The sequence below is a fragment of the Alnus glutinosa genome, chromosome 1, assembly GCF_958979055.1.
Source record: "Alnus glutinosa chromosome 1, dhAlnGlut1.1, whole genome shotgun sequence".
Taxonomy (NCBI): Eukaryota; Viridiplantae; Streptophyta; class Magnoliopsida; order Fagales; family Betulaceae; genus Alnus; species Alnus glutinosa.
This window is the reverse complement of record NC_084886.1, coordinates 34,715,439-34,739,836: the sequence shown is the minus strand read 5'-3', so window position 1 is coordinate 34,739,836 and position 24,398 is coordinate 34,715,439. Positions and strand designations below refer to the sequence as shown.

The 24,398-nt window shown below is 37.2% G+C and overlaps 2 protein-coding genes and 1 long non-coding RNA gene across 4 annotated transcripts; 2 read left to right on the top strand and 1 right to left on the bottom strand.

The window, feature by feature from the left end:
• Positions 1-230: 230 nt before the first annotated feature.
• LOC133879178 (uncharacterized) lies at positions 231-17,056 on the top strand. Of its 2 annotated transcripts, none has more exons than XM_062317723.1 (11): positions 231-403; positions 682-911; positions 9,084-9,182; positions 9,530-9,633; positions 10,163-10,962; positions 11,087-11,209; positions 11,322-11,410; positions 11,491-11,691; positions 13,760-14,161; positions 16,421-16,504; positions 16,901-17,056. In XM_062317723.1, exons 2-11 carry the CDS (start codon positions 786-788, stop codon positions 16,940-16,942), a joined length of 2,070 nt encoding a protein of 689 aa, XP_062173707.1. In that variant the 5' UTR covers positions 231-403; positions 682-785; the 3' UTR covers positions 16,943-17,056. The 2 variants fall into 2 exon arrangements, with proteins under 2 accessions (XP_062173707.1, XP_062173700.1); XM_062317716.1 differs by having other exon boundaries at positions 682-923.
• A 1-nt stretch (position 17,057) lies between these two features.
• LOC133879200 (uncharacterized) lies at positions 17,058-19,002 on the top strand. The gene is made up of 2 exons (XR_009902031.1): positions 17,058-17,121; positions 18,640-19,002. It is a non-coding gene; the product is annotated as an uncharacterized LOC133879200 (long non-coding RNA).
• On the bottom strand, positions 18,764-21,603 carry LOC133879192 (probable peroxidase 61). The gene is made up of 4 exons (XM_062317731.1): positions 21,319-21,603; positions 20,579-20,758; positions 19,715-19,874; positions 18,764-19,512 (listed from the first exon to the last, which is right to left on the bottom strand). The coding sequence occupies exons 1-4, from the start codon at positions 21,583-21,585 to the stop codon at positions 19,091-19,093; spliced, it is 1,029 nt and encodes a 342-aa protein (XP_062173715.1). The 5' UTR covers positions 21,586-21,603; the 3' UTR covers positions 18,764-19,090.
• Between the last annotated feature and the right edge of the window lie 2,795 nt (positions 21,604-24,398).

The window sequence follows — 24,398 nt, the reverse complement described above, 5'->3', positions numbered from 1 at the left end:
TTATTGACCATAATTGCGATTGCGAATAATAATTAAATAAAACTTTATGATGTTTTAGAGGGATAATATTGAACCAGCGTTGGAAATTGTAGAATTTTTAATCGTTTTAATTAAAATAACTAAAAATTAATAGAGTTTAATTTTTCCTTTTTGTTTTTTCTTTTTCTTTTTCGTTTGAAGTGTTTTTAATTTTTATGCGGCTTCTAGAAAAAAGAAACAAAAAGAAGGGAAAGAGTAAACAAATACCAGGCGAAAAGAAACGGTCGCCTCTGTGTGTGTGTGTGTGTGAATGGTGGGGAAGGAGCTCCGCCTTGTCATTCCTCCACCTACCTAATCTCTGAAATTTCAGCGATCTCTTGCTCTTCAATCCTCACACCCACTCTCGAAACTTCTCTCACATCAGGTAATCCAATCTCTCTCTCTCTCTCTAATCGATGATCCTATCACTTTGCCCGATTCGATTCAACATTTCTGCAATCAAATGCTAGTTTTCTTTTGTTACAAGAAACATTTTTTTGTTTTGTTTTTGGTTTTGATTTGATTTGATTTGATTTATCCAATTGTTTTGTGTGTTTGGTAGTTGTTGAAGGAGTTTGTTTTTCCGCAGCATGAAATATTGTTTTGTTTTATTCATCCAATTGGTTTTTTTTTTTTTTTTTTAAAAAAAATTTGTTACTGTAGTTGTTGAAGGTGGAGAAGGTGCGAAAGAGAGAAAAAGAGAGGGATTTGTGGTTGTTGAAGGTTTATAAGGTGAGAGAGTGGGGAGGGGTTTTGGGGACTGTGTGATGTCTTGTGGGGGAGAGGAGGACAAGCAATGGAGTTGCGGAAAAGCTGGAGCGGTGAATTTGCTGAAAGTGAGTTCAATTGTGCGTGACATTGGCGAGCCCTGCCTCTCTCAATCGCCCATAAAGGTTGTTATAGCTGTAAGACTCTCTTCAACCACATTTTTTGTATCTGTTTGTTCGCTTTCTGCACTTTACTCTTGTGCGTTACTGAATTCAATTATGCTTTTAGTAATGTCCTTTGAAGTAGCGAGTTAAATTGAAGATTAATTTGTTTATCACAATAAAATGCGTAGGATTTTTTTTTACCAACTAGTAAGACTAGCGTGAATGGTTTTATGTGATGAATTAGCTGCACAAATTACTCTATAGAATGATGCCATAGGGAAATGAGAGAAAAATCCAAGTAAACGAATCTGGTAAGTGGGTATTGTAATAATTGCGATTTCAGGAAGCAATTTCATATTAGAATTATAGGTTAAGCTTTTCCAACGTTATGGTAAGTAAAATGACAAATATGTAATGCTGTGGAGCTGAAAAAACTAACCTACTTCCACCCCCCCCCCCCCAAAAAAAAAAAAAGTTGAAGGCTATGAGTAGCGGAGAATCTGACAAAATTTTGTGTAATTCTTGGTAAATTTTGCTACTTAATGAGCTTTCTGCTTAATTGAAAAAGAGGGAAAGAAATTATCACTGGAAAATGAAAATACTTTTTTTTTTGGTATCCTGAGGGCTGAGAGTATTGTGTGATTAATCACCTTGGAGAACTGATGCCCTATTTTATTTGTGCTGATTCTTATCAAAAAAAAAAAAGAAAAGGTATTGTGTGATTAAGTTTTAGGCCTCATTTTTCTGAAGGAGAAGGATGCCTTCCTGATATGTCCTGTCAGATGCTTTTTGGGAAGCAAAATTTGTTTCGAGAATGTTTTTCACTATGCTTTATAGCTTTCATAATGTGGAGAAAATGTTAGCATTCCATGTAAGAAAATCTGGAAGAGGTATCCCAGACAAAGGCAATCTGGACTATCTAACTTTATGGTTGCTACAAGCTGGTTATATGATGGAACTTTGTTGGTCAGTTTACAAGGTTTTGATTAAATGGGTTACAGAGATCTTTTCCTTTTCAATTGTGGAGTTAGGGTTTGGAAGTGTAACGGTAACTTTTAGATCTCCATTTTAAAGCAAGATGATTAGAATTTTAACAAATTTGACAGGGAACAGGGAGTTTCTAGCAGTCTTTACATGGTTGCTGTAAACTTCTAATGAAGATTGTTTCCCTAAGAGTTGAAGGATGAATGTTATGGCCAGGCATGGTAGGCCATCTCTCTCTCTCTCTCGGATTTGGATCTGAATATTTAAGGCAATGGTATACTTTGGAAAAGGTGTCAGATTTTGGGGCACAAATAGATGCTTGGTGGTGTCCAAAGCAGATAGCATGGAATATAAGGAAATTATGAAGTATGATGTTTTGGTTTTATAATTTGGCATGTGAGAGACTTAACGATGCTTGCAATTACTTGCAGTTGTGTTTGGCACCTATTTGGTTGTTTATGAAAGATTTCGTCCTTTTACCAAAAAAAAAAAATGTAGAAAAGCAAAAAAAGAGAGAAGGAAATGTACAGGGAAAAAAAAAAAAATGAAATTGCAGAGTTATGAAGGAGTTATGCATTTTTGTGAAGAAAGCTGCACATTGGGTTATCTTTAGGATCCTTTTATTAAGTATGGTTCTTCTACAAGCTTGCATCCAAATGAAGCTAGATATATATGCTTTTTAGATAATTAATCGAAATATCATTAAAAGAGTAAGGTGTCTCCATGTACATGGGGAGTATATAAGAGAAGCCACCTAGGTAGAATGGGCAAAAAGAACAAGAAAATCATGATAACTAATCACTAAAGGAGAAACATAAACATCTGTCCAAAGATACAAAATGTTGAAGACAATAGAGTCCAAGTCCTCCAAAGTTTTATTGTGGTCCTCAAAAAACCTATCATTCATTTCTCTCCAAAGACACCACAAAAGGCACAAAGACACTATCTTCCAAACAACAACACTTGAAGAGCTGTCGGTGGTTCACCAACTAGCAAACAAATTGACTACTCGTGTAGGCATAACCCAAGGCAACCCGAATCGTTTGAAGAATACAATCCAAATGGCACAATCAATTCCACAATGAAGAAGAAGGGGGGCCACAGACTCCCCATTCTTTTTGCACATAACACACCAATCAACCAAAATGACGTGCCGCTTCTGAAGATTGTCTATGGTAAGGATTTTTCCTAGGGCGCTGACCACACAAAAAAAGCCACCCTCAAATGAACCTTGGTCCTCCAAACACTTTTTCATAGGAAACAAAAACCATCATGACAACCTATGACATTGTAGAAGGATTTAATACAAAACAATCATCTTTTGGAATGGATCCACCACAACTTGTCTTCCCATTCCCTTCTCATTCTTACTAAATATAACAACCTATAGAACAAGGCAAAGACATCCTCCTCCCAGTCTTGAGCCACTCTAGCAAAGGTCATGTTCCACTGAATGGCACCTCCAGAAAATTCCATGTGAGCCTCAAGAGGAGCATCCCTTATGCGAGCAATACCAAATAAAACTGGAAAAACATCCATAAGGGCCATATCCCCACACCAAAGATTATGCCATAACCTAACCTTGGAACCATCACCAACTTCAAATCTGATGTGACTACAAAACTTGCCCCAACCCTTCCTAATATTCTTGCATAACAATCTTGTAGCAGGTTTAGGTCTTTGGTCGTCTGTCCATCGCCAAGAATGGTTCCTCTCTGTCTAGCAATCATCTAGTGGAGGCTTTGTCGGAGGTTCCGTTTCCGGCAATCACACATGGTCTTTTCCGGCACGCCGAGTCTCCTTTGTTTAGTTTGTCGATGTCTATGGACACTGATGGCCAGCTTGTTGGGGCTGTTTCTCGAGAGGAGGTTTTGGGTCTGGTAGCTTTGCCGAAGGTGGTTGCGCAGCCGACGATCAAGTATGTCTTGGTCCGGCAGGATGGGCTTCTGTCGGAGTTTACTTTGTTTGCTATCCAGGTATCATTGGCAGCTGCTCTCCCTTTGACTTTGCCTAAGCCTTTGTTTTTATACCTGCGCAAGGATAAGGTCATGAAGGATTTAGGCCTTTTGGCGGGAGAGGGTTGTAGTTTTCCGCCTAGTGTTCTGCCGCTGGTAGGAGGTTAGTGCTCGATTTCAGGTGGGTTTTCTGGGCTCTTTTTGTCTCCCACGAAGAGATCCTGTTTCGCGGTTGAGCTTGGTTCTTTGATATGTTCAAGCCCATAACGTCAAAGCCATTTACCCAACAGAGCATGATTGAACCTCAAAAGATTCCTAATCCCCAACCCTTCCTCAGAGATCGGCGTACACACCTTCGGCCAACTCACAAGGTGATATTTGAACTCTTCACCTATCCCACCTCATAAGAAATCATGTTGGAGCTTCTCAATACTGTTAGCAACACTCGAAGGGAGATGAAAGAGAGACATGAAGTACGTAGGTAACTTGGATAGGGTGCTCTTGAGATGGGTAATCCTACCACCTTTAGACAAATATAACTGTTTCCAACTAGCCAACCGCCGTTCTATCTTCTCGATAACACCGTCTCAAATATGCTTGGCCTTAAAGGATGTCCCCAAAGAAAGACCGAGATACATCAAAGGCATAGACGAAACCTCACAACCCAAAATCCAAGCCAGCCTAGCCACGTTATCAACATTTCTCACTGGAACCAATGCCAACTTGGCTACGTTCGCCTTTAAACCCGACATAGCTTCAAATAATAAGAACAAGCTTTGTAAAATGCAGAGATGATTTGGACCGGTCCTACAGAAAATCAAAGTGTCATTAGCGAGCAAAAGATGAGAGATATCAACCCTAGTCCCCTCAGAGAAGCCAAACAACAAACCTCCACTCACAATAGCTGAAATCATCTTGCTCAACTCCTCCATCACTAGAACAAACAACAAAGGAGATAGAGGATCCCCTTGTCTTAAGCCTCGAGAACTGCTAAGAATCATGTAGAAGAGTCATTCACCAAAACCGAAAACCGCACTGAGAAAATACAATGAGCTATCCAAGAGCACCACTTTCCCCCAAACCAGCATCTTCTCAGCATGTACAATAGAAAATCCCAATTAACATGATCGTAAGCTTTTTTTAAAGTCAAATTTTCAAATAACCCTTGGTTTTCCATATCTCAATCTGCTATTAAGGCATTCATTGGCAATAAGGCTAGGATCTAAAATTTGCCTACCTTGGATGAATGCGTTTTGTGAAATAGATATGATCGTCTCCGACACCATCTTAAGCTTGTTCGCTAGAATCTTAGCAATCATCTTATAGATGCTATCCATCAAACTGATCGGGAAAAAATCCTTGGGGTCGATAGCCCCTGGGATCTTCGGAATGAGGGTAACGTAGCATTAATGCTTCTCTCAAACATTTTTTTGATAAGTAATAATGCAATTTTATTAAAAAAGCGTAAGGCGCCCCTACGTACACAAGCAGTATACAATAGAGCTCTTATAAACCCAGAACCCAAAAACAGCAAAACGACTTGTCAAACCCTTTCGGCTAGAAAGCATCCACAACACCCAAAACCCACGTGAAACCCAAATCCCAAAAAACAGTTGAAGCTCTCGTCAAACATCCAAACCTGCCCTAAAAGCACCCCATCCCAACAAACCCCCCAAAACCCACCAAAAACCTCGAACAACCCTCTAAAAAAAAAATCCACAAACCTAAAACTCACGTGATACACCCAAAACCCGAGCCAACGGAAGCCAAAATAAAAAGCAAACCCAAAATGCAAAGGAAAAGCCTGAGTTATTGGAACAAAAAAAGAAGAAGAAGAAAAACTGCAATGGCGGTGGTGCGTGGCACCACGCGCACCGAAACGGTGCGGAATCTGTTGGAGAAGCTATCGGAGAGGCGCGTGCATAGTGAAAAGGTCCCAAACACCGTAGATCTAACTCCAAAGCTTCAGAAACTCCCTTGGCCATGTGCGCTAGAACGGCGCATAGCGGTCACCCGCATTGCGCTGACGACGGGGTAGAGCCGAAACATGATGGAGAGTCTCCCGGTGAGGCATGTGCATGGGGAGGAGGCCCTAAACACCATAGATCTACATTCCAAGATGCAAAAGAACCAATTAGCCACGCACACCGGCACAGTGGCCATCCACAGAATTGACGTCGACGGTTAAGACTGGAACAAGCCGGTGAGGCCTCGGGCGGGGCGCATGTGCATGGAAGATGACCCATCCATCGTAGATCTACTCCCAAGATGTAGAGAAACCCAAACTAAAAGACCAAAAAGAAGAAGAAAAAACACTAGAGGACCTAGACTGGATGGGAACCGGATGAGGAGGGAGGGAGGGAGCAGAGCCTCTCCCTCCCTCCCTCCCTCCTAACTAGATGTTATCAGAGAAGAGACCTAAGGGTTTTTTGTTGAGTGATGTGGTCGTTTTCAAATGTCAATTATAATACCACTTGCAATAGCACGAATCACTATAGGATAGGTTCTATAGAGAGGGTGTTGAATTTTAAGGATTGCGTTGGTTGTACCTATCAAGTCTTAATAAAACCGCATCTAACTTTACCCTTAGAAAAGGGATTTTGTGATTTTGTTTTGTGAACTAAAAACTAAACTAGATGTTGGAAAATAAATTTGAATAGAACTAAGTGAGGGTAGAGAATAGGGAATTGATTTCACCGCTAACCTTGTAACAATGGCTATCATATTCAACAAGAAAAATTCATTCTAGTCATGATATTACTTCTGTGTGTTTGTCAAGCACACATCAAAGCATCAAGGAAATATCATCATCAACAAATAAGTGTAACCCATCTTTTTTTTGATAAGTAAGAAGATTTTATTAAAAAGTGTAAGGCGCCCATAAGTACACCGGGAGTATACACAGAAACCACCAAAGCCAACCCACAAAAGGAAAAAACCCAAACAAACCCACAAGGATCAACCCTAAAATCCGAAATTGACAAAGAGTACCTATAACACCCAGAGCCCAAAAAACAGAAGAAGCCCCCATCAAACACCCAAACCTGACCCAAAAGCTCTCGTAACCCATCTTTGATTAACATGGATTATCAAATTTATCAACTTGGTTATAAACAATCAAGGATTAAGCATAACTCATATTTGGTTAGCACAAATCATACCTAAATTACACTAACCTTAAGTGTAGCATGATTTGTCTACCCTAAGCATGAGTTATCAAAGTCTCTTGGTTGCATGCTCAAAAAATACCATTGCATAACCATCATACTTATAATCATAGAAAACAAGGATGATTTGAGTGCAATCAAGATAAAAAGCTTTCTAAGACAAGATAAGTATTTCACCAAGATTGCATATAATCATTAAAACCAATTACAAAAGTTGTAATCCTCTAAGTCACACTACACAATTATCAAGCCTATATAGAAAAATCCCAAAGAAAAATACAATTTAAGCCATTGATACTTGGAAAGGGTTACATCAAAACCCTATGGAGAGATTAGCTACTCATGGAGGTGCTGGAATCCACTTTGGTTGAAGAAGAATCCATTCAAGAGCTGCTGTCCACGATTTCCTGTTGAGAGAGGCTAAAAAAAACTAAGAAAACTACAAACTCTCTTTTTCACTCTTTTCTCCCCTGCCGTGCGTCCAGTCTGAGAGAGAACTGAAAAAATCTCCCCCTTTTCTGCGTCTTCCAGCTGCTTTAAATAAGAATAATTTCAACTTTTCTTCGTAAAGAAGAAAGGAATTTTTAGCCGCCGCTTTTCTTTCTTTTCTTTTTTCCTTTCTCTGTGCTGCAGTTCGGCACCCTCCTTTTCTTCTACGTTGCGGCGCTGCACTGCACCTTTCTTTTCCACTTTTATTTTCTTCTTTTCTTCATTTCCTTGTAGGTCCCACGCATGTCCTTCAACAAGTCTTTGAAAAGGTTGAGTAGATTTCTGTCAATTCCTGAAGATGAGGTTTATTTCCTTTGTCAACTTTTCTTTGTTTTCTTTCATTTCTTTGTAGGTCCCACGTAATTGCTTCTCTAGCAGCCAAGTTTCATTTTTCTTCTCTTTTTATTTTTCTTCAGTTTCTTTTGCTTTGTTTTTTCTTTGCCTTTTGGTCTTCTACAAAATAGCTCATTCCTTTTAATATTTTCTTTTCCTTTGTATCCTACAAAAATACAATTTCTTGCATTAATATCAATTTAAGCTCAAATTTAATGGCTTCACTTGTCTTTTTCCTTAACATCCTGAAAATGCCTGAAACACAAAAATACTATAAAACATTATATTACAAAGAAGTTAAGGGCATCAAATGTGCAACATTCAGTGCCTATCACTAAGGGCTTTTTGTTGAGGGGGTTTTCTTCTCTCAAACTTATCACTTGAATGGAACTCAAAAAAGACCTTCATGGTGTCCTCTTTCAAAACAGCCCAACAAGCTTGGAAGAACACCATAAAGTAACCATTAGGGCCCGGCGTGTTGTCACCATTCATAGCTTTCACAACCTTCAACACTTCCCTCTTCTCAAACTCTCTCTCCAACCAACTGGCCTCAGCCTCATCAATAGAATCAAAAGAAAGACCATCCACCAAGGCTTCCAATTGCACTGCTCAATAAACAACTCCTTACAAATTGGACAATGTGCTCGCTAATCTCTAAATGGTTAGTAGAAATTGTGCCATCAATCAACAAGGAATCGATGGTGTTCCTTCTTCTGTTGGAGTTCGCCATTCTGTGAAAAACCTATATGGCCACATCCCTATCTCTATTAGATATATACGTTACTATTATATGTTCATAGAAACACACATATGGCCACATCCCTATCTTTGGACTTTGGGAAGTTGCCATGCCTGAGATTCTGTGTTTGTATTGAAGCATGCACGCATGGCGATGTGTAGCTTGGGGACGGTGGCTGCGACTGCAGCTTGAGAACCCTTAGGGTCAAATGATGTTTGTCTTTCATTAGGTTTACAATGAGATCTAGAGAAGGACTTTTGAATCTTGTATGCTCCATATGCATTGACCATATAAAATTGCAATTACTTATCAAAAAAAAAAAAAAAAAAATATGCATTGACCATTTTCTCCTTTTTTTTAATTTCTTTTTCCTTTTCTAATTTTTTAAGAATTCTAAGAGTGAGTGATGTCAAATTGGTAAGGGTAATTTATTTATTTATTTACACATTCTTTACCGTTAGAATTCTAATTATTTTTTAGTATAAAATAGTTTGGTTGTGAGAGTCCATCATTCTTAATGTTGCAGGTTAGCAAAATGCTTAGGCCAGAAAAGTGGCAGGCAACTTTTGATAGTGATGGGAAGGTTTTTAGTTTCCAAAAGGCACTCAAGTTGATTGTTTTGGGGGTATGTTGTTTCATTATTATCATAGTTCCTTCAATGGCACTTGCAGGTGGTTTGTAGCATGTTTTATTTGTAATTTATTTTGGATTACTCCTCTTGTGAATGGTCTGGATTTTCTTATAGGGAGCATGATACTGGCTTTACGAGTCACTTCTAGGCTCGATGGCTAGGATTTATTTCTAATTAACATTCACAATGGACTTAATTCTGACTAAGTTTCAGTGTCTTCAGATATGAAGCATAGATCATCTTGATTTAAATGTCAGTTGATCTTCATACCTAAGGGTAGTCTAATTGAAGAAGTTTTGAGTTCCTTATAGTTATAATCCACTTCATTTTCTGCATGATAGGGTGTGGATCCATCTATAAGGCCAGAAGTTTGGGAATTTCTACTTGGTTGCTATGCACTAGGCACCACTGCCGAGTACCGGAGGCAACTGCGGACAGCCCGGAGGTCTAGGCCCTTTTGCTTTCAATTTCTATGCTGATAAGTTTTCATTTTTCCTTACCCCCCCTCCCCTCTCATGTTTAAATTCTTATTGTGCTCAAGCTTCAGGCATGTGGATGTAGTTCAATCTTCCATACTTTCAATAATTTGCATTTTTCATCCCACAGTTCAATCTTTATTTTATTACGCTTCTTATGTCAAACTTTGATGCCTAGGATCTTAACCATCTGAAATCAAGACCATGGTAACTTTTTTATTAACTAGACAATTCTATTGTTGCTAACATTTGCTCTTTGACATCACTGTGAATGTGGAATATGAGTTGGTGGAGAACTGATAAAATTTGTTAGTTGCCTTTTTTCCCCACACTTTTCCTACAGTTGATCGTATTTTAAGGTGTTTGATATGTTTAAGTAAGTGTTAAGCTTGTTATTTGGGGTATTTAGAGCAATGGAAGGTGTTTGAATTATTTAGATCTCTTGTTAAAATGTTTTGAAATTTAAATATTGACAGCCTCATAATACTTTTCATGCAGGGAACGTTACAAGGACCTGATTAAGGAGTGCCAAATGATGCATTCAAGTATAGGAACTGGTTCACTTGCCTATGTTGTGGGTTCCAAAGTCATGGATATGAGGACATCCTCTAAAGATGAAAGGAGAAGAGAACCTAAAGTGGAAAGTAGAAAAGCTTCTACTGATAATACTAAATATTTAGGGAATGATTGGAATAACCATTGTACAGTTACATCATATACATGCCAAAGGGAAAGCTCTAGCAATTCGGCTGACCTTGTCAGCGTGAGGGGAAGCACAGATAGTGGAGCATATGACTCGTCTTGTTACATACCTACTTCTGGTCCATACAACTGCAGTTCCCCACAAATAGGGAGAGAAGCAGATGGATCACAGTACGCACCTGAAGATTGTTTTGATTTTCCTCTTTTACCTGTCACTGATTTGTTTGAGAAGAGTGGAGAAAATAAAAAATCATGTGAATTGCTTGACGATAATTCTACACAGCATACACTGAGATTTAAAGATGACAGAATGCACAGTTTTCAAATTAATAACAACGAAGATCTTATTATAGAATCAAATGGCTCGCCATCTTGCAATATCTCTCATTCTAATGACTCTGAGATTCAAGTGGTTCGTCCTGATGCCCATGAATCAATATTGCTGTCCAATAATATGCTGGACGGAACAGAAATGGTAAATCAATTGAGAATATCGGATGTACCACAAAAGGAAATGATAAATTCAACCACATCTCAACGGGGGACAGCAAGTGAAAACAGAGTATCGGAATGGCTTTGGACTCTGCACCGCATAGGTAACTCATTTGTGAATTTTTTTCCTCTCAATTTGAATTAAAGGCAATTGGGTTCTGTTTAGATCACAATAGATATTCTTCTTTAGCTACTTGTCCGAGCTGACAAAATTTTATTCTTCTGCAGTTGTTGATGTTGTAAGAACAGATAGTCATCTTGAATTCTATGAGGATACAAGAAACTTAGCTAGGATGTCAGATATCCTTGCTGTTTATGCATGGGTTGATCCTGCAACTGGTTATTGTCAAGGTTGTGGCTTTTTCTTTTTTAATTTTACATGATTTTTTTTTTTAGTATATAATTTTATGGTATGAGCTTTAAGCATTGCGTAATACATTTTTGCCCGGCAACCTGGTTTTAGGTATGAGTGACCTGCTGTCTCCTTTCGTTGTTCTCTTTGAGGATAATGCTGATGCTTTTTGGTGCTTTGAGATGCTTTTAAGGAGAATGGTATTACTAATCTCAGCAAAGATTTGAAGGTAGATAAGTTTACTTTCTTTTACTGACATATGCTTTTCACAACTCTTCAGCGTGAAAATTTTCAGATGGAAGGACCAACCGGAGTGATGAAGCAGTTGCAAGCATTGTGGCATATCTTAGAACTCACAGACAGGGATATGTTTTCACACCTGTCCCATATAGGTGCCGAAAGCCTTCATTTTGCATTCCGGATGCTGCTGGTACTCTTCCGTCGGGAGTTATCTTTTAATGAGGCTCTTTCTATGTGGGAGGTTTGTGTTCTTTTGTTGTTTTCTCTGACCAGATGCAGTAAATTGAAGTGAAAGTTTTTGGCAGTTGGGCCATAATATATCTAGGAAACAGTGAAATAGAAATATTGTTAATGACAGTTATATATCATCACAACAGCTGGCAGATTGACACAAATCTGATTACATAGCAATGTAGAAGACTCATGGAACTGGTTAGGTGCATAGTGCAATTTTTGTCTGTTGCTTGTTACATATACTGTGGTGGCAGGGCAGATCGTTGTGAGAATGTCCTGAAAGCTGCTATGTCCCTTTGGAACCTTCATTTACAAAGCATGGTTGCATACTTGATTTCCTTTGACAAATAAAGGCTTGCTGTGATTCTTAGTTCTTTATGCACTGGTGTTGGGATGTTTAGGTCAGTCCTTAGATTCAAAGATTAGGGCCTGTCTATAAAACCTGCCAAAAGTTGGAAAAAAGTGACCTGAAACCCGCTGAAAGTTGAAAAAAATAAAATAAAACAAAAAGCAGAAAAGAAAGAAATAGGAGACCCTAGAATCACACCAAGGCCTTACAGGAGTTGCATATTTATTTTTGGTCCTCTAGGAGCCTCACCTGGATGATTTTAAATGTAGTCTCGCCAAAAACAAACCACCAGCTTCTCAATGAAAGAAACATAAAACAACAGTGAAACTTGAATTGCTTAGGAAGGTTTTCCAAGTGGGCCTCAGAACAAAATTATTAAGGTATCTTTGGTCTTTGAGCTTCTTTTTTTTTTTTTTTTTTTTTTTTTTTTTTTTTTTTTCTTGGGCATAGATTTTTTAAAGTTTTGTTATGGACCACAATTGATACACAGTAATATCAATTTGCTGCCGGTGAATGTATGCGACGGTAAAAGTTAAAACTACAAAGAAACTGACTATTTTTTACCCTGGCCCTAGTTGTGTTGTTCATTTACCCAGCAAATATGGTTGTTGGTATTGGAAGAAAACTGAATCCAGCTACCAATTTCTAGATTGAAGTCGTAAGCCTTTCTCCTCTTTCTCTCTTTTCTTTTTTCCTTTTTAATGTCTTCTGAATTAAAACACGACCCATCCCATGGCCGGGACTTGTCTTTGGTGAAGAATCTCTGGCATGCAGAACGAGCTAGTGTTAGAACAAGATGCTGGATATAAGCGTTTTGTTGGTATAAGATCTCAATTGACAGGGTAAACTGCAAGTGCCAAAAAAATAAAAAAATAAAAAGAACTAGGTAAACATCAGCAAATCAGCTTACTCCATCTTCTGATTGTGTGGTTTGTTTTGAGTTTGCTGATGTCTACAGAAGTATGGGCATAATTTGTCGAGAGTTATGACACTCCAAAAAGTTAGTCCCACGATAGGAAGATGAATTGCTCGCATTGACTTGGTGGATTATAAAAGTGCTTATGAGAGTTGAATATCACGTTGGTTTTTATTAGGTGAGACTGAGCTTTATAAGTGATTTTAAGGAGTTGCAATTGCAACATGACAACTCTTTTTGTAGTGATAGCGTAGGTGTTGCTAGCGCTTTCCTTGGGTCGTTACAAATGGTATTAGAGTAACTTAGTAAACAGTATATGGTGCTGAGGCATTGCATGACCTGGACCCTGATGAGGACATCAGAGATTTGAGTGGGGGAGAATGTGACACCCCAAAAGTTATTCTCACATGGGAAGATGAATTGCCCACATTGAGTGGGTGGATTATAGAAGTGCTTATAAGTGCTAAGTCTTACATTAGCTCTTTACTAAGACCGATTTTTTATAATTGATTCGAGGGAGCTCCAATTGTAGTTTGACTAGTCATTTTGGAGTAATAGCACAAATGTGGCTAGCGCTTTTTCTGTGTTGTTATAATAGCGCAGTTGATAGCAGGGATTCTTCAAAGACGCATTGGAACTCCGGATTTAAGAGTTTCACGTCTGATGAAAAATTATAACTTACAAGCATGCTCACACTAGATTAGAACTTTTATTCTATTTTCTGATTTATTGCCCTACTTGATCATTTTTTTTATTTTCTTTTTTCTTTTTTTTGGTATTCACATTTATAATTATGGGCCTCAAACACAGATGATATGGGCTGCTGATTTTGATGAATCAATGGCCTACAATTTAGAGGAGAACTGTCTGGAAGCATTAGTAGTGCAGCTTCCAAGGGATTCTGGCCTGGAAATGAGAGAAGAAAGCACAGAAAATGATAACGGTACTGTGAAGGGTAGTGGCTCACAATTAAATCATGGAAATGTAGAGCGCTCTATGCCTGACAACAATGGAATGAAATCAATATCATCTCATCCCTTTTGTGGCTTGACAAGGAATTTCTGGTCAAAGAATGATCGTATGCAAATCTGCGTTATCTCTTCAACTAGGAATGGACATAATGAACTACCAGTCTTCTGTGTGGCAGCAATTCTTATTATGAACAGTCAGAAAATCATAAGAGAAACTCATTCGTTTGATGATATGATAAAGGCAGGTGCATTATACTTTCTTTTGGTCATGACAGTAGCAACAGTTCCTTTTTTTCTCTTTTTCTTTTTATCTTTTTGCCTGTCAATCCTTGGGTATACCATATGTTTTAGTTTATGTGGCCTAAATAGTAGGCTAATAAGGTGACTTTAACTGGATGATGAAAAGAAATTTCTTTTCAATTTCTTATGAACCTAATGTTTTGTATTTTGTGCACCGAACTTCTTTATCTTTTACATGAGTACCTGGAACAACAAAAACTTTTCCTGTATGTTTGATTAGTGGATCCTGTAGAATTGGTTGCTATTTTTCCTGTATAGTAGGAAACTGAGTGGAGGGCTATGATGTGCCCTGAATGCAAAGCTAGGCCTAGACTTTTAACTAATGGTTCTGCTTCATTTTGATGCAGATTTGTACATGAAACATTGGAGTTTATTTAAATTTAATTACTCTCTTCTTTGGTAAAAATTATGATTTTCCTCTTCACAATATCTGTATCAAATTTTATCTATATGCAAGAGCATAAGCTTTCACCATACTTGACCTGCATGGAAAGGTAGTACTCAAGTGAATAGGTTTTGTATATGCCTGTAGTTAAAAAGCAACCCAAGGGCCACAGACTTCTTTCGATAAGTAAATAAAGTTTTATTGAAAGCGTAAGGCGCTCCTAAGTACACACAAGGATATGCCTAAGAAAGCAAAGAAAAACGAACAAGAAAATCAGAATAGCTAATCGACAAGGGTGACAAAAAGACCACCGTCCAAAGACACAGCATATGAAGGAATGAGGCAACAATCCTCCAAGGAATTTTCCATGTCTTTGAAACATCTAAGGTTTCTCTCATTCCAAACACACCAAAGAATACAAATGGGCACCATCTTCCAAACCGCAGCACTCTTTGGCCTTCCAGCCTTCCACCAACAGGCAAATAAGTCGATAACTCTTCTAGGCATAACCCAAGACATACCAAACCGAGAAAAAACAAGATTCCACAAAGTGGAAGCCACATCACAGTGAAGAAGAAGGTGGTTCACAGATTTCCCATCCCTCTTGTACAAGCAGCATCTATCCACAATGATGATCTTCCGTTTCTTGAAATTATCCACTGTTAGAATCTTGCCTAGGGCTGCTGTTCACGCAAAAAAAGCCGCCCTCGGAGGAGCTTGAGTTCGCCACACATTCTTCCAAGGAAAGCGTCTACCTTCAAAGCCAACCAAGGAGTTGAAGTAGGACTTGATCTTGAACACACCTTTCTTTGGAAGGGAGCCAACAGAGCTTATTTGCACGATCTCAACTCACCGTGGCTGATTGTAGCACCTGAAAGGAGGCAAAGACATCCACTTCCCAATCATGCACCTCTCTAATAAAGCTCACGTCCCATTGAATAGAGCCGTCCAAAATCTCCATATTATCCGCAACGAAAGCATCCTTCACCTGAGCAATACCAAAAAGAATAGGAAATGCTTCCTTCAACACCGTATCCCCGCACCATAGGTCATGTCAAAATCTTGTCCTAATTCCATCCCCCACCTCAAATCTAGTAAAACCAGAGAAAATCTCCCACCCTTTCCTAATATTCTCCCCACCCCAAAGGGACCTACAGGCTTGTGGGAGCGCCACCCACCCTACAAATTGCCAAACTTGGAATCCACCGCAACTCTCCACCAAGCATCTCTTTCAATACCATATCGCCACAACCACTTGCCTAACAAAGCACGGTTGAACATCAAGAAATTCCGAATACCCAACCCCCCTTCTGAGATTGGGGAGCAAACCTTTGACCAACTTACCAAGTGAAATTTTAACTCTTCAACCAACCATTTGCCACAAACTTCTTTGAATACCTTGTCTATTTCTATATGCTGTCAACACTTCTAAGGCTTTTTTCTTTTTCTTTATCTTGTTCATGAGTTTCTCTTTCAAGTTTGAATACCTTGAAATGCTCCTGCGGTGTTTGAGGTTCATGCTATGTAGTTCCTTGCAGTTAGTTTTGCACCTCTGACATCTATAAATTGATTTATCTTAAGTTGCTTTTTCATACATAAGACACAAGTTAGATTTAATTTTGAACATGAAAACAACAAGGACAATACTAATAACAACAATAATCATAATCATAGCCATATCAATATCAATATTATTATCATGGTTGTTGTTGTTGTTACTATTATTTGTGCACTGAAGGAGAAAATAAAAAGGGGGGGGGGGGGGGTGTTCATGTGAAATTTTCTAAGTGGACTTGCAAATTCTATGCATTGCAGATATTCAATGATAATATGCTGAAGATCAATGTCAAAAGATGTATACGCACAGCAGTAAAACTTAGAAAGAAGTATCTCTACAAGGTTTGTTGCTTGTTGAATTACTCTATGACCTCCTGTAATTGATATTATGGTTTCTGCTTTTTCCTTTTCTACCTTTGTTGTTACTACAGCAATGGTGGTGACCAAATTGTCTGATAAATATAAATGGACATACCATACGGGATTGAAGATACATTATTTACGTAGCTTCGACCTATTTATTCTGCTGTTGATTAATGTGATCTTACTATTGATTTTTATTATGTGGAAATGATTAAAAAAATGTCTGACTGCACTTGGGTTACCATCTTCAGTGATGACCATACAGGTGACTCCACTATTTTTCTTGGGCATTCAAGGTGTCCAATGTTTAGTGCACAATACTATATCTTCGTTTAATGTATGCTGTTTCTGAAACCTTTGTCTTGCTTGAGCCAGCTAATCAAGAGAAAGAGCCCTCCAGGTCGGAATGAGGACTAGGGGTTTTTCCATTTTGCAAATGGGTATACACTCATGGAAACGCACACAAATTGCACTAAGTATTTATAGACCGGGATTCAAAATTGGAGAAAATGCTGTCATTTGGATTTCCTGCAAGTGCTTTTGCATTGGAAGATTCACCCAGTTTCTCGTACCTCCATTATCTCATCTTTTGCGAGGTAATTACCACATGTTCTTTTTTTCTTTTTCTATAGTGATAGTATAGCCTTGCCCAACCGAAATGTATGTCCCTGCATGCAAGAATCTTAGTGTTGAGCTGAACTGGAATTATGTGCCGTATTTTTTCTGTGGTTTTTATGTTTTAGTTGTACATTATAAGTTCCAAGTTATACTATGAAACACGGTTTCATTTGATTATACAGTTTTTAAAGCATAAACAGGTGAACATCTATAAATTTTAAGTAAGGATTTAAACTCTTGATGATCACAGACCAAGTTCTAGAAGTATTCTAAACTATCTTCCTGGTTGGTTAGAGGAGTTCTTGTCCTGGGTTTGACTTCCAGACAGTGTATAGAAACTTAATCTGCTTGTAACTTGTAAAAGGGTTTTTCATTTATCTTTTATTTTTCCCCTTCTTTTGTTGGAGTAAGGTGGGTCATGGGCAACTATTTGCAATTTGGGTCAACATCTGGTCTCTGAGTTTCTTGTGTCAGTTTAATGAAGGATGAAAAGAAGAATATTTGATTGGGACAAAGAGGGAAGAAATAATTGTGATAAAGTTTATAATGATCCAAATATATATATATATATATTTTACTTTATTCTTTTTTTGATAAGTAATTTTTTGTCCTAAAAAAGAAAGAGAGATTCGAACTAGTGACTTCCGCTACATGAGGCGTGGACCCTAGCCTATTGAGCTATCCCGTAGGAACTTTTTTTGAGTAACTCGCATTTTCTCAAACATTTCTACAACTTGAATAATATTGTGATGATTGGAAACAAATTTAACATACATTATATTTTACTATTGGACAGCTGCTTTAGATCTTAATTTGCTTAGTTTTCATGATTGACTTGTTTTTTCCTTTTAGCTAGGTGAATATCTTGTACACTTCCTATGTACATGGGTTGTGCCATTTGCGCTTTTACTTATATTTCGATTACTTATAAAAAAAAATATATATTATAGTTTGTACACGAAAAGTATGTAGGAGAACCAAAGCTTTAACAGCTACTACAATCTAGAAAACACATTAGATCTACCTAATTCTCCGAGGGAAAGTTAGGAACATGAACAATAGCCAAATCCAGAAGAGATCTCAGAAAAGAGGAATTAAGAAGAAGCACATAGGTTCTTGAGTTTTAAACACTAGCTTATCCAGCAGTCAATGCCTACAAATTTTAAGAGATTATCTAAACTTTCCACATTGTTTTCTTAAAGGGCACTTGGACTTTACACTGCATTGTATGTTTCATATCCTCTACCACGTTACCAAGATTTAATTAGGATCAATTTAAGGATTTTTGGAAATGATCTCATTACTTAATCATCTGTTTCTGCATTCTTCTTTTTTTTTTTTTGGTTTTTATTGTCATTTGTATTTTATTTTTCTTCGTCTATTGTTTATTGACTCCATTCTAAACGATGTATATGATTAGAAATGGCTCTTATTTCCTTGTTTAGTGCTTGATTTATGCCATTGCTCACATTCTACTTGTTTGCCTCCCATTGAAGCTAGTGGAATGATTGAAAGTGGGAAGAAGTTCCTTTGTTTGATGCACCCCAGGTCTGATTATTTAGCTATCAACGATCTCAGAGGTTAGGCGAAATCTTTTTTTTTTTTTTCTAAAAACAAAAATTTTGTTATAGCATATATTCGGAGATGTATCAACAATTTTGACTGCTTATGCTTTTGAGACTATTTGGGAGGGGGCGGGAAAGAAAAAAGAAATAGAAAAAAAGAGAAATCAAAGTTATTGAAAAGTTATTCTTTAGTGGTTTAAATGTGGGATAACATTAATCATAATTTAGGAATGTATTTTATAATTTTATTTGTAAATAGAAAAAAAAAAAAAAAACATTTCTGTTTTGTTGTAATTGATGGATTATTCATCTTTCTCCTAGACACAACAATTTCCATTTATGGTGATTCTTCCAGCCTCATGAATAGCACATTAGATTCCTCCTACTTGTTTGTAAATCGACAATTTCGGCGTATCTCTCCCTGGTTTCCAGTTAGAACCTTGATATTTCCCATCCTACTTATGGACAGAGCAAATGACTTGCGAAAATCTTCAAAACCAGGAGCAAATTCTTGAATGATTTGTGCAGTGTCATTCCCAAAGAGTAGTTGCTGGTCAACTTCCAGGACAGCTTTATGCGATAGAATTCTAGAGTAGTAGGACTGAGTGAATTTGTAATTCGATCCAGATTCTGGGTTTAGGAACACTAGTGGGTCGGGTTGGCCCTTCAATCTTTCCGGGCATAACTTTCTCATCTCAGTTACCAAAGATCCGTTCATGCTTGGGTCTGGCTTTCCGGTACCGTTGAAATCGTAGAGCCGGTTGAGGACGTAGCTACAATGTGTTCTCCCCATTGAGTGTGCTCCTAATAAAGATAAAACAAGTTGTTAGCATATGTATACCGTCTAGATTTCTTGTTTTGTGGCATCTAACGGTGTATATGGTGTCACTTTATTTAAATTTTTTTAAGTAATGTGGCAATATATACACAATTAGATCTGTAAAATCTAATCTGGACCATAAAATTATTAAGACATTTTAAAGTTGTAGCATCTTTGATTCTTTACCTAGGAGTGTTCCCAAGTCCAATACATCTAAGCCCCTTGATTCGAAGTATGCTAGCGCTTGCTCCCATGAGATGGACGGCGATGGGAGGTCCACCGATGCAGCGCTTGATGTCATCCCATCCCTTCGTCCCGTGAAAACGGGATAAGATGGTGCTCCAGCCTGGGAATTTATAAATATAAAAAGCTATAATATAGACAAATGTGGCTTACCAAAAGAAGTGGTAAATATCTTTTTATGCCTATGTACATGCGGCCTTTATTGAAGTCATATTGATCGTGATTCTGCAACAGTGGTGATTTTGCTCTATTGAAAACCATCTCATATAGAATAGAAAAAAAGAAAAAAAGAAAGGAAAAAAAAAAAAAACCCTCTTACATTTTCATCCCGGGAAAAAAGAAAGAAGAAAAAGAGCATCGTATTTGGCGACCTTAGCCAGTGCTTTTTTCTTTATTTATTTTCTTTTATTTCATAAATAAGCTTTTTGATGGGGGTGTCGGACCACTACCAATGGCCAAAAAAATTGTAATTCTTAATAACTTTAAAGGGTTTTTTTTTTTTTTTTTTGAAAATAAAAAAGAAAAGAAAAGGTTTCTTGGGGCACTTATGCCAACATTCCCACGGCAAGGGCCAAATGATATGTTTTTGAGATATATTTGGTGTCATTTTCTTTTACATCTATTTTGCAAAATTACCATTTAATATGTGAAATTTATATGTGGTAGATGGAGATGGACACCAAGGGAATGAAACCAAACATTTTTATTTGCATTTTTTTTTATTTTTTTTGGGTGAGGTGAGGAGATAAATATGTTTTAGGGGACTTGCTTTGGTAGGTATATTTATTAGGGTTTATATAGACATACCAAATGCACAGCATCCCTGGTGGCAAGGTTAAGAATGTCGGCGCAAGAGACGACTCCCGGACATCGTGCTTCCATAACAGTCTTGATTTTGTCGATGACTACAAATCCTCCAAGTTCCCTATTTTGTGGTGCTGTTTTCTCTGAATTTGGCCCATCTAGGAGGATTGATGCATCACAGCCCTAGTTTTGCAGTAGTCAAAACACATATATTCGGCATTTCAGTGCTAAAAATAATTGAAAAAAAACTTCACTTACTACTACTAATTTTTCATCACTTTTGCAATCATACTTATAAACTTTAAAAAATGTCAATTTATTATATTTGTTTTTCATTTTTTTTTTCAATTTTACTTCTCCATTAAAATTTTCTATTAAATCCTGTAGAAATTCTCAAAATACCACTACTTAAAAAAAAAAAAATCAAAGATTCAGGCATGATTTTTGCAAATTTTATTAAATCCTTATCAATACTTAAATCATTACAATTTTTTTTTCCTAACAAAAAGGAGGGGTATTTTAGGAATTTTGACTTACCTTTGTTAAGATTTAATGAAAAATTCTAATGGAGGTATGAAATTGAAAAAAAATTAAAAGATTGATATACTAAATTGAGACTTTTTAAAGTTGAAGGGTATGATTGCAAAAATGATGAAAAATAGAGATAATAAGCAGATTTTCTCAAATAGTTAGTACTTAAAGAAAGAAGAAGTAAAAATTAGTAATAATTAATAAAGACATACAGTGACAAAGCAATCTGAGTATAGCAAGCGGAGGAGCTTGGCAGTGATGCTTTTATCCTTGTCCCAGAACAACTTCACTTGATGCCTAATATACACTTCTGCTTCATCACACGTGGTATGCCGCTTGTAATAATGCCAAACTAATTTCACCGGCGGTTGAAGAGACGTCGCGGCATCCACGAACCCTAGACGGCACAAGCTCGCTGCAAGAGCTAGGAGCAAGAAGAAGACAACAAGCTTTCCCTTTCTCATTTTCTCTCCCGCCATTGAAATGCTTTTCTCCCACTGCACTAGGCCTGTATCTCACTTCTAGCTTACATTTAGGATTTATATAGAGGCAATGCCAAGTTGGGGTTCTGTTTTTCCTTTGAAACTTTGAATCCAAGTATTAGGGCAGTGCTGTTCACATGCACCAAGGCGCTTCAACAATATTATTATTCTACTACGTTGGTAACAAGCAACATGTGTGCATGTGATATAAGCCTTGGATCTAGCAAGCTTAAGCAACCAATGAGGCATTTTTGTGATCCAAAAATGCTCTATATATCTAAAGCGTGATGGGATGTGCATCGGTACTCTTTACTTCAAGTCTAATGGGTCGTTAATTATATCACATGTTAATGGATATATGTTATTCTTAGAAATGAGTTTGTAGAAAATTTCGTACAAACCAGATTATAAGAAAAAAATAGCACTCGAGAAGAAGTGCATGCTATATTATATATTTCTCACATGCGGATACATTGCATTTTTAGAGACTGAATTGAAAGGATCTTCTACGACCTAATTTGTAGAAAATTTATGTCCGATAATTAATTTCATGGGATTTTGTTTGGGGATTCAATTTTTTTGAGAAAGAGTACGTTTAGTACTTGCTAATAATTGTTGCAATTACAAGAAATTCACAAGTTGGAGTTATTTTTTTATTGATGTTAGAATATCAGACAGTATGATCATTAGTCTACAAAGACTAGAGTACTCCCCGTATATATATATATTAGAAAAAAAAAATAAAAAAAAATGGCAAGTTGGGGCTAGTTTATCGGTGATACAACCGTGTGAATACTTTTGACCCGTGAATTCACCCGACCCACATAAAATAATCCACCATTTTTGTGGTCAACAAGCATAAAATAACAACATTGATGTTTATTGTAAAAGAAGTTAGTTTTAAATTAATAATAAGAAATCCAATAAAGAATTTGTGGAAAAACTAGTTACTGTTTCGGGAAGAGTTAGCGTGTTAGCTCCCCGTTATATTTCCTTGGAGCAGAAGATAACCCCTTTTTCCTCTGTTTCCGTAAAACTAGTGTTTTAAAATAAACGCCAAGGCTAAGGCTTTAGAGATGGAGAATATAGGTGATTGGAGAAACCGATCATTCTGGTTAATAGAATCAATATCTCATTATTATTCATCTTAGAATATTAATTAAATTATTAAATTAATTATTTTTTTATTAGCTTAAATCTTTTAGAATAAGTGCTAATTTAACAATAAAAAAAATATTCCAAGTCTAACCATATAATGCTTAAGCAAGGATCATTTTAATAATTTTTTTTTTCTTTCTTCTCCCCTCAATTTTTGAAGTCATTGGTTGATGCAGGACATGATTCTCTGCTCGAGACCGCTCGAAACTATTCAAAAACGATTTCCTTTGATTCTCACATGGATCTCCATCATTACAGCTTTCTAAATTTCTCTTAGATTTCCAACTTTAGGAGATTTTTTTTCCATCTTTGGATTAGTTTTAGCATTAGTTTATACCTTTTTAAGTTTTGCATACCGTTATAAGAGGAGGAACATTTGTATTGAGTTTTCAATTTTTGACGCCAAAAGAAGTTATGGTCTTTTTTTCATTGTGTGTTGAGTCTTTGTGGAGTGAACATCCCCCAACTCAATTCTTCTCTTTTCTTCTCTATTTTTTTCAAAAACAGCTATCGCCCAAACATCATTTCAAACATAATATTTTTACTTATTTTTTTCTTGGTATCTGTGATTTTGAAAAAAGTTAAAAACAAAACAAAAAAAATTGTACACCCAAACGTCCCCATAGTTTTTCCTTCCCCCTTCACTTTCACTACATCAATTGGTATTAGAGTCTTGACTAGCCTAGTCTCGTGGCAAATGACAGACACGCAAGCAACTACTCTGACGACGAAGAGTGTGGAGTGCAGGCCTTTTGGGTAGCTGTTGATGCTCAAGAACTGCGGTTTGACAGTATCGAATGCATGTTACGGGAAATGCAGCAAGCCATCGCTCGGCTTGGGATTGGCAGCAACAAAAATCACTATCCCAACCAGAATCGCGTCAACGAAGAGGTTCTTGATCGCCCGGGTGGAGTTCATGGTCCTGTACCACAATGGAGACACCAAGTACCTAAAGATTCATCTAGCAATGAGGAGCTTGAAGATTTTAGGGAGGTGATAACTGCAATAGGAGAGATAAGAAGAAGTCCCACAACTTCTGAGTAAAGATTGATCTACCGAGCATCTACGATCATCTCCATGTCGAGGGCTTTCTCGATTGGCTTCTTGAGTGGAGAACTTTTTCGATTACATGCAAATACTGAAAGTTGAGCAAGTGAACTTGGTAGTATATATACAAGTTGTGAGACGGTGCTTCAACATGGTGGGAGCAAATGCAAAGCAACCGGAGGCGACAAGGGAAGCAATCGGTCCGAACATGGCCTAAGATGAAGCAGTTGATGAGAGCCGGTTACTACAACCTATATAATGCCCCATCGGGATAATCATATTATTTACAATATCCATGTGGTGCTACTACTACTTTCCTAATAAACCACACAAAAAAAAAAAAAATGAAAAGAAATTGCTATATATAGATATTTGAAGCTTATTGGCTGTACAAATATTTACGAGAACACTAAATTGAAACATATTCATATTCGTTCATAACTTATATACATAATTTGTTTAATACATACATCTTACTATCATAATTACATTGTTCTTAACTCTAAAAAAATAATTACATAATAAAAAATGAGAGCCCCTTCTATAAGGATAAGTTGTAAAAGTGATGTTTTACAGCTTTCAACAAGGAGTTAACACATCATCTA

Bases quoted from the DNA above. Each gene is read 5' to 3' on its own strand.
- LOC133879192 (XM_062317731.1), bottom strand. From the start codon at position 21,585: ATGGCGGGAGAGAAAATGAGAAAGGGAAAGCTTGTTGTCTTCTTCTTG. The intron at 20,759-21,318 runs GTATGTCTTTAT...CTGCAAAACTAG, and splicing joins ACTCAGATTGCTTTGTCACT to GGCTGTGATGCATCAATCCT. The intron at 19,875-20,578 runs GTATGTCTATAT...ATAAATTCCCAG, and splicing joins CCAGGGATGCTGTGCATTTG to GCTGGAGCACCATCTTATCC.
- LOC133879178 (XM_062317716.1), top strand. From the start codon at position 786: ATGTCTTGTGGGGGAGAGGAGGACAAGCAATGGAGTTGCGGAAAAGCT. The intron at 9,634-10,162 runs GTCTAGGCCCTT...CTTTTCATGCAG, and splicing joins CAACTGCGGACAGCCCGGAG to GGAACGTTACAAGGACCTGA. The intron at 14,162-16,420 runs GCAGGTGCATTA...TATGCATTGCAG, and splicing joins CGTTTGATGATATGATAAAG to ATATTCAATGATAATATGCT.